Below are 15139 nucleotides of genomic sequence, written 5' to 3'. Positions count from 1 at the left end.
GTTGGGGGGGGTTTGGGGGGTGGGTTCTTCTTGGCTTTTGCTGAGTATCTTTTGTCTCCGCGCAGAAACCACGCGGTAGACCCTCTAGTCTGGTGTTTTACTTTGTTCCTGGTTCTTTGTATTCGGATTGTGGTTTACTTCTTTGTATACTTCTTTTCTTAATAAAAAGAAAATTTGAAATAAAAAAAAAAAATAAAATAAAATAAAAATTGCTCCGTGGACAGCTGTTTTCAAGTGATAAAGGCATCAAGAAAGCTGTGACGTCCTAGTATGAAAGTCAAATAGAATAATTCTTTTCAAAGGGGTTGAAGTTATTGCAGGAAAAGTGGATGAAGTGTATGGAGCTATCAGGGGACTATGTTGAAAAATAAAACAACAATTTTTTTGAAAAAAAAAAAATAATCTGCTCTGGGAGAGTGAGGAGGCACTTCTTTGCAGCTTTGCAACTTTTTTCATCTTGTCTGCTGTTCCCTACTTTCCTGTGCTGATTTCAGGGGGCAGGGCTACATCGAAGTTAAGAATTTGCCACTTCCTGTGGCGCACCTGCAGGATGCAGCTTTGGAGTTCTGGTGGAGTTCCATTGCAGTAGAGAAAACGGTTTGAGAAATTTGCCTATTTTTTGTTCCTGTTGTGAATATGGGGAAGTGTAAGGTAAAGCCTAAATTATTACCAACTAGTACTCCAACTCTCCCACACTTAGTTTTGGCTTCTAAGCCTACTCCTTCCTCTCCTATCACAGGAAATGTATTGGGTACTTCATTAAGTTCTGGGGAAAGAATTTCCCTGGGTCCACCTGTTTCCTGTTTTTCTCCAGAGGAGACTTGTCCTAATGGTAGTCTTCCTTTAAGAGAAAACACAGCTTCAGACCTATTGGTACAACAACCATAGATAACATCCCTATTAGAGTGTAATAAAATCCAACCAGTTGAGTTTCCTATTGGGAACTCGTCTAATGAGCAAGTTCCTCAGAATATAACTTTAAAAGATATATGTACAGTGGTTAAAAGGTCTGAAGCTTTACTACAGGGTCCAGTACAAAAACTTTGTTGTTTTTTTTTCAGATCAAGTAGTGTCTAAATGAGAAAAAATGGATGAAAAAAATTATTCAATTGGAAGGAGCAGTTAAAAAATTAGAATCTCAGATGGGTTCTCTACAACAAACTAGTACCTCTGCAATCAAGGGTAGTCTTTGGTTGCATAGACAGTGTGAGATTATGGAAAATCATATGAGAGTTTCTAATCTGAGAATACTGAATTTCCCAAAATGCTCATTGCTCTCTCCTGAGATACTACTTTGAAAATATTTTAAAGAAGTTCTACAATTGGGCAATGCTGAAACTATTATGTTGAATAGATGTTTCTATCTCCCAATGAAGGGATCGGTTAACCAAGAGGATGGCACATCCGATGAATCTAACCAGAGGAAAGATCCATTGGAAAATTTAACATTATTTCTTGTAACAAGTTATGATGATGTTTCAGATCATGCCACCCTCTTAGTTACCTTTGCCTCAGAGAATTGTAAAAGTATGGTGTTGAAAAATTATTTCTTGAAAAAAGATTTCCTCTTTGTGGGCAGAAACTGCAAATGTTTCCAGACGTTTGTAGAGCTACCCAGTTTAGGCGGAAATAATTTTTTCAATACAAATCTCGTGTATTATCATTGGGAGCAACTTTTTTCTTAAAATTTCCCGCTAAATGTATGATTACTTATTTAAATATGTCATATGACTTTTTTGAACCTGATCAGTTGGAAAGATTCCTGATAGATAGAGAAACGGGTGTTCAAACTAAAACTTAAAATATACAGTACAGGCTTTTTTTTTTTGTTTTCCTTGTTGGTTACTTATGTATGTTTAAGAATGACCTCTTTCTCTTCCTTGATGTGGACTCATATTGCTTTAGAATACTGTATGTATTATAATGTTATATTTATATTGATCAAAACAACAGACATCAAAGTGTTTCGAAAAGAAATCAAAACATTTCTATTCAAAAAACACGTCCCCACTAACTAATCTCCTCCCCTTCGCACAAGCTCTCCCTCTCGTGAATAACACATTAGTCAACTCCTAGAACCTCCTTCCAAAATTATTCTGATTCCTAAATAAGCATCTACCTTCAGTATCCAACAAACTTCTTCCTTCATTGTTTGGTAATCTTTCTTCTGTAACCAGTATATACTGATATTCGCCACTGTATCCTGTTATCACTTGATTCTCTGCTATGTAATTCTTTTGGAAAAATCCAGATATCTTATAATTTATAATCCTCTACCAGACCATGTAAAGTACATGAATCACTGTTATGTAATTCTCTCGGTAATCATTGTTACGTAATTCTCTCGGTAATGTCCAGATCTCTTCTAATTTGTAATCCGCCTAGAACCGCAAGGCACAGGCGGAATAGAAATCACTAATGTAATGTAATGTAATAAATAAAAAATAAAAAAAACAAAAAAAAACCTCAATCTGCTCTCATGAATGTGGAGGCAGAACAATGTTCAATGTGATTTAACTAGGGGAAAAATGGCTTCTGGCTGGTTATATCACTTGCTCCGGTTAACTGGTCATTTTCAGTGCCACTTAACTGCTTAGTGCCACTGAAAATAACCAGTTAGCACCACATTCAAAACCAGCTATTTTGGAGGCATTCTGAGGGAGGAGAAAATACTTGGCTGCTTAAGTGCTGATATTCAGCTTAAACAGGACTGCATAAAAGTCAGTCCTATCTTTATGCAGAAACCCATAGCTGGTGAAATTCTGAATATCATACTTAATGGCTATGGGGCTCATAATCAAAACTTAAACATGTCTAAAAACCCGCCCAAGTCAGCACTTAAGACGACCTAAAAGACAAGTCATCCAAGTGTATAATCAAACCTATTTTTTGGACATATCCAGGGACTTTTTAGGCCTCTGAAAGCTGCTTTGTGCCCAGAGCTGAAAGGGGCATATTTGGAGGAGTGGTTGGGTGGGATGTGGGCCAACCTAGACTTAGCCATCCTGCAAGGATAATCAAATATTTTACTAGACTTCCTGGATGGAACTTATACGTTGTGAGTTAGATGATGTAAAAACATGTATAAGTGCCAAAAAGGTATCTAAAGTGACCAGATAACCACTGCAGAGACAAAGTAAAGACCCACACACATCCCTCAGTGTTCATTGATCCTCTTGCTCCCCTCCCAAAGATAGGAATAAAAATGTGCACACCTGTCTCCAGAACATCAGCATCTAGTATAGAAAAGCCTAATTAGAGATGCATACAAGTGTCTTAAATGGCCTGGTGGGTGGGCTAGTGAACCATAGAGAGGAGGACCCAGGCCCATAAGCCACTCTAACCACTATATATGGATGAAACATGTGTGTCTACCAAAACCCTACTCTACTGCCATATAAGTTGCACCTGCGGCCATAAGGGCTAGTGGGGTTGTAGACAGGTGGGTATAGTGGGTTTGGGGAGTGTTTTGGAGGCTCACCACAACCTATGAGAGAGTTCTGGTAAGATGCTTATCTGGCACCCTTTTTGTGAAGTTCACAGCAGTGTCCTGTAAGGTACCCCACTGCTCTGTTCCCATGTCTGAGTGGCCAGTCCATCACAATGCTGGCCCCTCCCACCTCCAAAAGGTCTTGTTCTGGGCATTTGGGACTTGGACAAAATTTTAGTTGAGAATGTGGAATAAAGACAGATGACCTGGTGGTGTGGATGAACAATAGCCTGGACGTCTAGATAGACGATTCTCAAAAAAAAAACCATATTTTAGACATATTTTTCAAGAATGGACATTTTCCCACTGCCGACTTTGGGTGTCTAGCATCATACATCCAAATAGGACTTAGACGTATCTTTTGATTATGCCCCTCCATGTGTTAGCTGACTCTGGAAACCTGGAAATACAATGCTGGTGCCTGGATATGGTTCAGCACTGAATTTCTGGTTTAGCACCAGCAGCAATCGGCAAAATGCTGAACGATGCTGGATGAATGTCAACCCCTTAGTAGCAAAATTCTTAATTGTTATAGTATATTATTACTTGACATCTATATAATGACTGAAAGCAAAGATGTTTGCTGAAAACTTTAGGCAGCATGAGTATATATATTAATGCCAGTATTCTAGCCATTTATGCATATACGTTGCTGCATATGCATGTAAATGACTAGAACATCAACTACATACTGTATTAGTTTGCAAGCACACCCTAAAATGCAATACCACATACTTCACAGGTGAGGGTTATCATAGGCATAATTTGGGCAGAGCACGAGTGGAGTACACATTTACATGCATAGATTACAAAATCTTTTAATCTTAGGTCCAGATTTTCTAACCAGCTCCAATTTTATAGGCATCGGTTGGCATCCAAGCTCAGTATAAAAAACCTTTTAAACAACATTTTTAACTGAGTTTCAAGGCACCTACCAGCGTCTAAAAGATCGGTACCCAAATTGTAGGCATTCTAGGGCAAATTCTATAAGAAGCACCCAAAGCTTAGGTGCCGAATTAGGCACATTCAGCGCGATTCAAGTAAAATTGGGTGCTGTTTAGTGAATCACACTGAGCGGCACCTATTTTGGAGGCGCCCAATAAATAGGCCAGCTCTAGGCACAACTAAAAGATAGGCGCCCATGCGAGCGCTTAAGCACACTTAAGAGCAGCGATTCTGTAGCAAGGCGCCTAACATGAAGCCACACCCACACCTAACATGCGTAGTGCCTATTTTTTTGAAAGGACGCCTACATTTATAGAGGCACCTTGTTACAGAATCGCTCTTTCTTGATAGGCGCCTAAGTTTCAATTAGTGCTGATTAAATAGCTTAATTGAGCTTGCTATTCAATTTAGATAGGCGCCTATCTAGTTGGGTGCCTCCCAAATAGATGCCTAACATTAGGCGCTGGTTACAGAATTTGGGCCTCTACGGCACCTAATGCCACTGTGGGTATGGCTAATGCTAGACGTGGCATTAGGCGGTCTAAAGTGCCTATGAAGGTGCAATTTATATCAAAGGTAGGAATAGGCCTGGAAAACCCTGGCCTACATTTCCAGTGCCTATCTTAACAGGAGGCACGATTCTGTACCCAGTGCCATCTGGTGTTTGCAACAATGGCGACGGTTACAAAATCCGGGCCTATGTGTGTTCTTCTGCAATCTAAGTATGGGCATTTACACCACTCTGAGGCTGGCATATCTTCCCCTGCAAATTAGGCATGTGCAAGGTGGTTTACACTATAAAGAAAACTAGGGGGAATTTCTATGTAAAAATGGTGCTCAAAAATGGGTACTGGGAAAAAAAATGAGTGCAAAGCGCTGATTTCTGCGTGCAATCTTAGGCGCCAGGCTTATGCCTGCTGAAACCTAATGTACGTGCCAGCACCCAGGTTAAACGTGCTGAGGCAGTATTCTAGAACTATACATGCAATTTTTCAGAATGCCTCTGACATGCCCTCCTTTGAGTTACACTCTAGAAAAGTTAGGTGTCATAGGTTTTAGAATCTTCCAAAAAAAAACCCCCCAAAAACAACAAAACAACCTTTAAGTATCTGCCAGTTGTAATTTTTCTTTCTTTCTTTCTTCTTCTGGGCCTCAGCCCTACCACTTTACCGCATCAATAAGCTTTCATAGTGGTGAGGTACCCTTGAAAAAGCAGGACGTGAAACATGTTGGGCCCAACCCTCCCAAATTGCGCTTAAAAAGACGAAGCTAAGATAAGTCCATGGTTGAAATGTGTTTTGTATATTCGTAAAATGAAATTGGACATGTACTTCTTAAATTATTTATTTATTTATTTAATATAAGACTAAGAAAAGATAAAGGGCTCCTTTTACAAAAGTGCGGTAGCGTTTTTAGCGCACACACCGGATTAGTGCACGTTACCTGAAAAACTACTGTCTACTCAAGAGGAGGCAGTAGTGGCTAGCACGCGTGGCATTGTAGCGCACACTATTCTGCACGTTAAGGCCCTAACACACCTTTGTAAAAGGAGCCCAAAGTATCAAGCACTGAGCACTTTAAAGTTAATTGAGCACTTTAAAGTGAAAGGAGTAATAACAGTAGTTTAATATATAAAAGAGTAAAAAGATATAAGATTTATATTGAGCCAGTGACGACATCACTACGTAAAGCTCACCGCTATGAAAGCTTATTGATGAGGTGGAGTGGTGGGGCTGAGGCTCAGAAGAAGAAAGAAAGATAGAATTACAACTGGCAGATACTTAGAGGAGTTTTTTTTTTGGAATACTGTTGAGTTATTGCCTTTAAGTAAAAGAAAAATTGAAATTACATCATTGGGGAAGCAGAACATAGGTTTTAGAATAGCATGAAACCAGATATGCATGCACAAATGTTAATGAACGCCAATTAATTTTAATAATTAGTTGTTAGCACCCAATTATTGATGGTTAAGGGCTCATTATTCAATTAATTTGCTAACTCAACTAAGGCGCACTCACAAGTATGGGCTTGCAAATATGGGCACCATATATCGAATCTGAGAGTAGATATCTACTTTTCTTAATGTAACAGGGTTTAAATAGGCAACCCCTTATAGTAGTATACTCCACGACTACATCATGAATGCATTCTTGCGCCAATACCATAGTTTGTAAAGTCACATAAGCACCTACGTGCCATTACAAAATAGCAGCATAACAGGAGCCATCCAGGTGACCTGTTATAAAATTACCCTCAATGTTATTAAAAAGGAGCTATGCTAAGGCATCTCCTCATATGTATGCAATACCTTTGTCCTGAAACTGAAACTGTGCAAATTTATGCCTGCTCTGAAGCAGGTGCAAATGTTAACATGTAAAGTATATGCAAACACATGAATGGAATTTGTACATTTCCAACAATGAATACCTAATAACACAATTTGTAGAAAGTGGTTGTGGTACCTGTATTCAGGAGTAGGGTTTGCTCTCGCTCTGCAGTTCATTGTGACCTTCCCTTCCGAAGATTCTTCTGGATATATAGTATCAATTGGCTGCTCTTCAAAGACAGGCCCATATCTTTTTCCTTCCTCTGTAACAAAAACCAGACAATATATAAGTTTATTTTGATGTACAAAGCAAGCCCTTAAGTGTTCATCTTGACTTTCATTAAAATCTTACCATCATAAGCATATTATGAGGCCAATTTTTAATGGGCTTATGCTCCTAACCTTGAAAGCTAATTTGCCTCTGAAAATTTACTAGTGCAGAGATCATAAATTTATGTTCAAGGTTTCTCTAAATTTAGAAACCTTAAACGTGAATTGCAATGGGGTGGATTTACGGTGGGGGAAAAGTTAGGAGCACTAGGCACTTAAATTATGCTCATAAACCTAGGCAAATGAATGGCAGGTCTAAATTTAGGAGCACAACTTTTAAGCTTCTAAATGTAGGTTGATTTTCAGTAGAGAACTTACCCTAGGTTTTATTAAACGACACTAGAGCTTTTTAGCGCGGGTCGGCGAGGTAAATGTTCTGATGCTCATAGGAATTCTGTGAACACCTCTAGTGCCATTTAGTAAAAGGATCCCTTAGGTTTCTAAGTTTGAATGAAAATAGGGGAAAATTTTAGGAGCTCAGCTTATTTTGAAAATTGGGCCCATAAATACTTAATAATTTTGCCTTAATTAATCTTTGGATCTTTTTCCAAGAGCCAGGGAAGAACTCAGTGGTGTATGGCTCCCATGTTGATTTAGCAGTTAGTGTGCACTATTTCACATGTTAAGTGAATTTTGCATTAGGGGGCGGGAATAGGCATGGGAATGGGCAAAGAATGGGCGTGGATAGCATACTGCAGTTAGTACTGAGTACATACTATATAGTGTATGGTGTACACAGTTAGCACAGGTTTACATAGTACTTTAGGTTCGATCACAGCTAATATGAATGACTAAGCATGGAAATTACAGAAAACATGCTGAGCATGTCCACAAAGGTACACCGTCAATAGCGCGCAGGACAATTGCGCCCTGACAATCCCGCTCCGTCAAATGCATGCACTGACAAGTGTGCGCATGAAAGGAGTGGGATTTTTAGGGCACAATTGTAAGTTTAGTGTGGGGGATTTGCGGCAATCTTTAAATTGAGAGTGCGTCAACATCTCCCTGAAGGAGAGAGCGATTGTAGTGGGGGGGGAGGGTTCCCCCCCACACCCCCTCAGAGCAGAAGAGCAGAAACGGGATGGACTCAGGAGGAGAGCACAAGTTGTAAGTGTAGCAGGGGCGTTCCCCCACCTCCCTCAACAAAAGCACGAGTGTGAGCATAGGTGGTGGCGTGCATTTGTCCTGCGCGCAAATGTCGGGGCGGAATTGTCGGCGTACTAATGTCCTGCGCGTATTTGTCACCATTCACAACAGTTACCACGTTGCATTTGCACCTTCTGTGCCTTACGTTTTTCCTGTTAATATATGGTAAATGCATAATTTCATGTACTGTATTAAAAAAAAACCTAAATTCTGTGTTTTTGTAATACAGGTTAAAATACCCAAATGTTTTATTTGTAATGATATATCTGAAAATTACTCAAAAAAAAAAATATTGCATAAGAATATAAGAACATAAGAGCTGTCAAACTACAACAGACCACAGGTCCATCAAGCCCAGTATCCTGTTTCCAATAGTGGCTGATCCAGATCACAAGTACCTGGCAAGTACCCCTTAGAGCAGTGTTTCTCAACTCGGTCCTGGAGTACCCCCTTGACAGTCAGGTTTTCAGGATATCCGCAATGAATATGCATGAAAGAAATTTACATAAAATGAAGGTAGTGTATGCAAATCAAGCTTACACTAAGCGAAGGCAAAAATTAGTGTCTTGGAACCAAGAATCAAACACCCAATTATAAAACTCGTTCCAAGTGCTATTTATTCTAATCTTCTTCCTTCATCTTCCTATCATTGTTTATGCCAAAGACCTCAGAATATACCCTCCTCCGTCCCATACAGGCAATCTTTTTAAACGGGGAGAATCGTGTATGCCATCCTCACCGTTTAAAGAAATTGCCTGTATTCTGAGGTCTTCGGCATAAACAATGATAGGAAGATGAAGGAAGAAGATTAAAGGTGAAAGAAGATTAGAATAAATAGCACTTGGAACGAGTTTTATAATTGGGTGCAAATCAAGCTTATGCATATTCATTGCGTATATCCTGGAAATCTGACTGGCAAGGGGGTACTCCAGGATCCAAATAAGATGCATTGCTTTAGAGTACCCCTCTGATCTGCTGAGCTGTGTTTGTGTGGCCATCCAAAGCTGTAATACAGGCTGGAATGTTCTGTTGCACACCTTTTGGTGATGGGAGGGGTCAGTGACCACTGGGGAAATAAGAGGTGGTCATGCCTTAATCTCTCCAATGGTCATCTGGTCAGTTTGGGTGCCTTTTTGACCCTTATTCATTTTTTAAAACAGGTCTACCCCAAATGTCTAAATGGTGCCATGAACATTTTGTTAAAAGTTTGATTATCCTTGCAGAACATCCAAGTCCTAAACCCACCCAAAACATGCCTCTAACATGACCCCTTAAGATTTAGATGCACTGGAGACAAAACAACCAGAGAGATGTCTAGAAAGTCAGTTTGAAAAATGGCCCCTTGGACGTTTTGACTAGTAATACATCCAACCGGTTTATGCAATCTTTTGGACGGGGTTTTTTTTTTTTTTTTTTAAATAAGCCCCACACTGTTTTATAGTTTGATCTTGATTATGAAATAGAATTTGAGATGAAATAACTAGATGATTAAATTTGATGACCTATTGGTCTTCTTATAGAAGCAATGCCTCCAAATGAGTTATGGTTTCCGTAACAGTAATGAACCTCAGCCAAGATACATAGAGTATGTTCTTATTTTCTCAAATTTACTGATGGCAATGGTTTCAAATGGACCAGTTTCACACATAAGAGACATGAACTTCACTTCTATGCCAAAGTATGTGGTGTCTCCCAAATATATTAATGTTTGCAGTAGGACTTGCATTGTGCCAGTGAGAACTTCTTTTTAGAGTTGGTAAGATGTAATATACATAGGTAACTTATAAATGTATGCTTGAGAATTACTTTTAATCAGGCCCATGATCTAATTTGATTGGAAATATTTTTTTATGAGGGGAGGGGGTATTCTGGTTGGTAACTGGGGGACTAACTTGCTGGACTCTTGTGGAAAAAAAGAAGGATATTATTAGTTATGTTTTGAACACATTTAGGGATTCTATTACTAAGGCGCTAACCGAATTAGCGTGTGCTAAAGATTAAAACACGCTAAATTCTAGGGCACCCATAGCATATAATGGGTGCCTTGGCATTTAAAGTTCGCTAATCTTTAGCGAATGGTAAATCAGTTAGAGCGCCTTAGTAAAAGGACCCCTTCGTTTTTTGATTTACTAAAATATACACTTTGGGCTCCTTTTATCAAGGTGCGCTAGCAGGGTTAGCGCGTTGGACATTTCATCACGCGCTAACCCCCACGACAAGCCAAAAAATGAATTCCTCGTCAATGGAGGCGTTAGTGACTAGCGCGGCAGGTGGTTTAACGCGCGGTATTCCGCGTGTTAAACCCCTACTGCACCTTGATAAAAGGAGCCCTTTAATTCACATGTTCACTAATACACAAACTGGTGAATCCAATAATGGTGTTTGTTTAATGCCTTATTTGGTTTCCATGCTGGTTTATTTCTGGGGCCAAAAAGTGCAATAGTGTAGTCTCTTTTGGGGGGACTTGCCCCAATCCTTTTCAATTTTTCCGTAAATCTTTTAAAACTTTTCTATTTGCTAAACACTTTGAAAATTAATCCTTTTGAAATTCTTGTTGTTTTTCTTTTAGTACTTTTTAAATTATTGTTAACCGAGTCGAGCTTCCTTTAGTGGATGACCCGGTATATAAAGCTAAGTTTTAGTTTAGTTTAGTTTTGAGCTCATAGCCTCACATTGAAATTCGCATAATAATAATTTATAATAACATATAATCAAAGTGAGTCCAAACAGTTAGTCCTCTGGTTCTTCTTATTTATTTATCTTTTTAAGTACCAATTAGTACTTCAGTGTATTTTTTTTATTTTTTTCGATTGTTTGACATGGATGAGCAGCATCAGCTAGTAGTGGGCTTAATGAAGTTCTCTCCATCAAGACACAAATCTTGGATCTAGGCAGATAGCACATCTCCTAGGACATCATGTCTCCTCAGCAAATGGACATTTCTTTAACTCTCAGAAAAGTGTCATCAACCACCACTATCCTTCGCTTCCTGGTGGTCACTGATCCAGAGCTTTGAAATTTTTGAATTCCAGTTCCTCCTGTTCCTGGGATGTTTCCAACTCCTCCACTTCCAAAGCTGCATACTAGTTCTTCATTTCAAGGGAAGGTAGAATAAGGGTGTTCATTCTACAGGGTCTAGTGATTTGCGATCAGTTGTCCTCTTTCAATACAGTTGCACCTTCCCCTTTACATAAGAATAGCCTTACTGGGTCAGAGCAATGGTCCATCAAGCTCAGCAGCCCGTTCTCATTGTGGCCAATCCATGTCACTAGTACCTGGCCCAAACCCAAGTTATAGCAATATTCCATGCTACCAATACAGGGCAAGCAGTGGCTTCCCCATGTCTTTCTCAATAAGACTAGACATTACATTACATTACATTACTGACTTCTATTCTGCCTGTACCTTGCAGTTCTAAGCTGATTACATCAGAAGATAACTGGATATTTCCAGGAAGAAGATTACAATTAATGAGGAGAGGTTACAAGATAAGTAGAAAAATAAGGAGAACGTCAGAAGGAGCTGGAAATTTATGAGATAGTTACAGAGTGGATGCTGGTTACTTTGTTGAGTCTTAGGGGGATATTACAGGTAGGGGGAGGGAGAGGGGAGAATAGCAAGGGGGAATGGAGAGGGGGATAGGATATCTGGATGAATTTTTTGAATAGTAGGGTTTTGATTTCTTTTCGGAGAGTTTTGAAGTCAGTTGTTGCTGTCAGCAGGTTGGAGATGGAGGGGTCCAATTTTGCTGCCTGTGTTGCTAGTAGGTGGTCATACATCTTTTTGCGCTTAGTTCCTTTGAAAGGGTGGTAGGAGAATGGGGATTGGGTTCTCCTTTGTCTGGATGAGAGGTTCCGGTTTAGGCGGTTGTTTAGGTGGGTGGGTGCCGTTACGTTTAATGCTTTGAATAATAGGCAGTATAGTTTGAATTGAATGCGGGCTTGTATAGGTAGCCAGTGTGAATCTAGGTAGGCATTGGTGATATGATCAAATTTTCCAAGAGAGTAGATCAGTCTGAGGGCTGTGTTCTGTACGGTCTGTAATTGTTTTATTAAGTATGTGGGGCATGGTAGGTAGAGGATATTGCAGTAGTCCATTAGACTTAGGACTAGGGATTGGACTATGAGTCTATATTGTTCTTTATCGAAGAATTTTCTTATTTTTCGTAGGTTGTGCATGGTAAAAAATGCTTTTTGAGTGGTTTTGTTGATTTGAACCTGCAGGGTGCAGCATCTATCTATTGTTACTCCTAGGAGTTTGTCCTGAAGAAGCATTTCATCAATGTATTTTTTGTTGCAGTGATTGCTTCTCAGCCTTGTCATCTCCTCTCAAAGTTCCCCCCACTTGTTCCATGAGTAATTTAACCTGCAGGAATATTACATATGGGACCTGTCCCTTAACTTAGATCATACTTTCCACTTGGATAGAGACAGAAGCTATAATGGAACAACAGCTTTAGTATCATGATGTTTCCCTGTTATACTTCAGTTGTAGGAGCATTTATACCTGTTGAGAGGAAAGAGAAAAAGGCATACCAATACCCCTACTTCTTCTTCAGATGTCCTTTTAATCCAAAAAAGCAGCTAGCCTTTTCTAAAGTGAGGTCTAACATTCTATCCCAATTTTCCATGTGTACTCCTGTCAGCTTGCTTGCTGAATCAATCAGCTGATTTTATATGTATAGATATTTATAACTGCCAATTTCTGATTGAAACCACAGTATCAGAAATATTAACTGCTTTTGTAGGCTTGTCTCTTTTCAACTTTATTAAATACATCACAGGATTTCTGTCAAGGTTCTCTTTTTTTCCTTCATTCCAAATCAGGCTGGATCATAGTTTTTGAAGGGCTGGATCTGATATCTATTCTGAAATTTCTCGTTCAACTCTGCCTAAAGGTTTGGCATTCTGTGATACCATGCTGGTGCCAACATCAATTCATAGGGGCTGTAAACTGATGTAATTATTTAAGATAAAATATGTATAAGTCAATTTGAATTTAATTAATTCTGTAATGATTTCCAGTGTGTACTGATGGTCCAGGGTAGATATCTTTAGAAATTTAATTAAGCAGAAATTAAATATTCTAGTTCTCTTAAATGCAAATATTGGTTTATGACTGAATTCTGTACGCATGAACAGAGTCTCATACCTTATAATAATTCTATGCATGTGGTGTGCTACAAGAGAGTACATAGTACTGCACAAAGGGATTTTAGATGTATTCTATCTTCTCAAGTAGAACATCTATGTTAGCTTGCAAAAAAAAATAATAATTATTGTACAATTTCTCCATTAAAAGTTTGCAATATTCTCTATTCTAACATATTTTTTCTTGCATAAATCATTGATCCTTATTGTAGAACATCTTATACAGAGCTGTTCGGCCATTAAATTATGACACATGTATGGGAATAGGGTCAAGTCATATCAGAGACAGACAGAAAGCATATTGGCCAAAAATGTCTCTCCAGTGTCAACACTAGAAAATCTAGATGATTAATTCATCTATACCTAATTTATCCAAAATAAATGTGTTGACTAAACAACAGATAGAAGTGATCAATATCATTCTGTCTTCAAAATATGGTACCTTGAACACTAGTACAAAGTATATATGTATTTTAGTTTTTTAGGAAATTGCATTTTAGGTTATTCTTTTAAAAGAATGCACTCATTCAACAATGGTTAGGGTATGGGTTGTACTGAACTTTCTTTATGCATAACAGGGGTCATTCTATTAGGTCAAGTGAAGTAGCTACCTTGGAAAATTTTGGGGTGCAGCAACAAGTGTTCCCCAAAATACCCCAGTAGATGCCGCTCACTTCATTCCCAGAAAGCAACCTAGTTGCTTTCAGAAGAGGAACCTAGTAGTGGCAGTGGCAACATCTCCCTTATGGTTTCTTGTAACTACTGCCATTGCTGCATCTTCCAAGGTCTGCAACTGTGGTGGCAACAAAATTAAGAACTGCCAAATATATTTAACTGGGCAGTAGCACATAATGGGAGAATGTCCCTATACTGTCTGGTTAGTGGACAGTGGAGTAAGTGAAGCTGCTGGAAGAAGTCATGGCAGCTATTTTGATGAGGCAACCATACCAGGTAAGAGGGAATAGATATAGTTCCTGCATGTATTTCCCCCTAGACCACCAGGTGGTGGTGGTGGGTCTACAGAGAGGAAGAGATTGGCCTGGGCTGAGCTTTGCTTTCATAGTGGGAGACAGGGACCAGAGAGCGAGGCACCTCTGCCATTATACATTTTTGACTAAAGTAATTTCTGACTTTTCCTAGTTTTTACTAGTATTACCCCCGTGATATCAGAAGGAATTATACAGGTTCTAGCTGATATTATGCTGGTGCACATATAACTGAATGCCAATGCCCTTTCAATTAGCCCCGGATAGTCAAAGCTAGTGCCTGAGCATGGTCCAGTATTGCATAACTGTGGCTAATTCTCCCCGCAGTGTTCAGCATTTACATAGTAGTACCCTCAACTAGACCCCCTTCAAACCTGAAGGTCTGCCCCAAGATGTAAAGCCACACTCACAAGCCCCACCTCCTCAAGAACCTCCACCTGGCACACCTTAGATATTCTCTGTGATCTAGTAGGCAGGCAGGAGCTCCTACCCTTGCCAGAGCTAGGATCCAAAATTATACCAGTGACCCCCAAGTGGTAGTCTCACAGTACTACAGCTAAAAGTCATGTTTCTGATCCCTAGGGGTAGTATAATGAGCCTACCACTAGAGGTCACTGGAGCAATTTTTGATCCTTGCGCTGTAAAGGGGAAGAGTGACTAGAGATCCCTCCTGCACACCCACTAGACACCAGGGACTATCTAAGATATATCTGGAGGGACACGTCAGAATAGGGGAGGTCCAGTTGTTGGCAATCTGAAGTCAACT

General features: G+C 39.4%; 1 protein-coding gene across 1 annotated transcript in view; it reads right to left on the bottom strand.

The window, feature by feature from the left end:
* CNTN1 (contactin 1) overlaps positions 1 to 15139 on the bottom strand; it is a 222781-nt gene that overhangs the window by 190580 nt on the left and 17062 nt on the right. Inside the window, exon 2 of the mRNA XM_033959145.1 lies at positions 6898 to 7024. Within this exon, the coding sequence (XP_033815036.1) occupies positions 6898 to 7024 (127 nt within the window). The remainder of the gene's footprint in view (positions 1 to 6897; positions 7025 to 15139) is intronic.

This window comes from Geotrypetes seraphini, chromosome 9 (genome assembly GCF_902459505.1).
Source record: "Geotrypetes seraphini chromosome 9, aGeoSer1.1, whole genome shotgun sequence".
Lineage (NCBI taxonomy): Eukaryota > Metazoa > Chordata > Amphibia > Gymnophiona > Dermophiidae > Geotrypetes > Geotrypetes seraphini.
The sequence above is the reverse complement of the archived record's forward strand: the minus strand, read 5'-3'. Positions and strand labels throughout refer to the sequence as shown.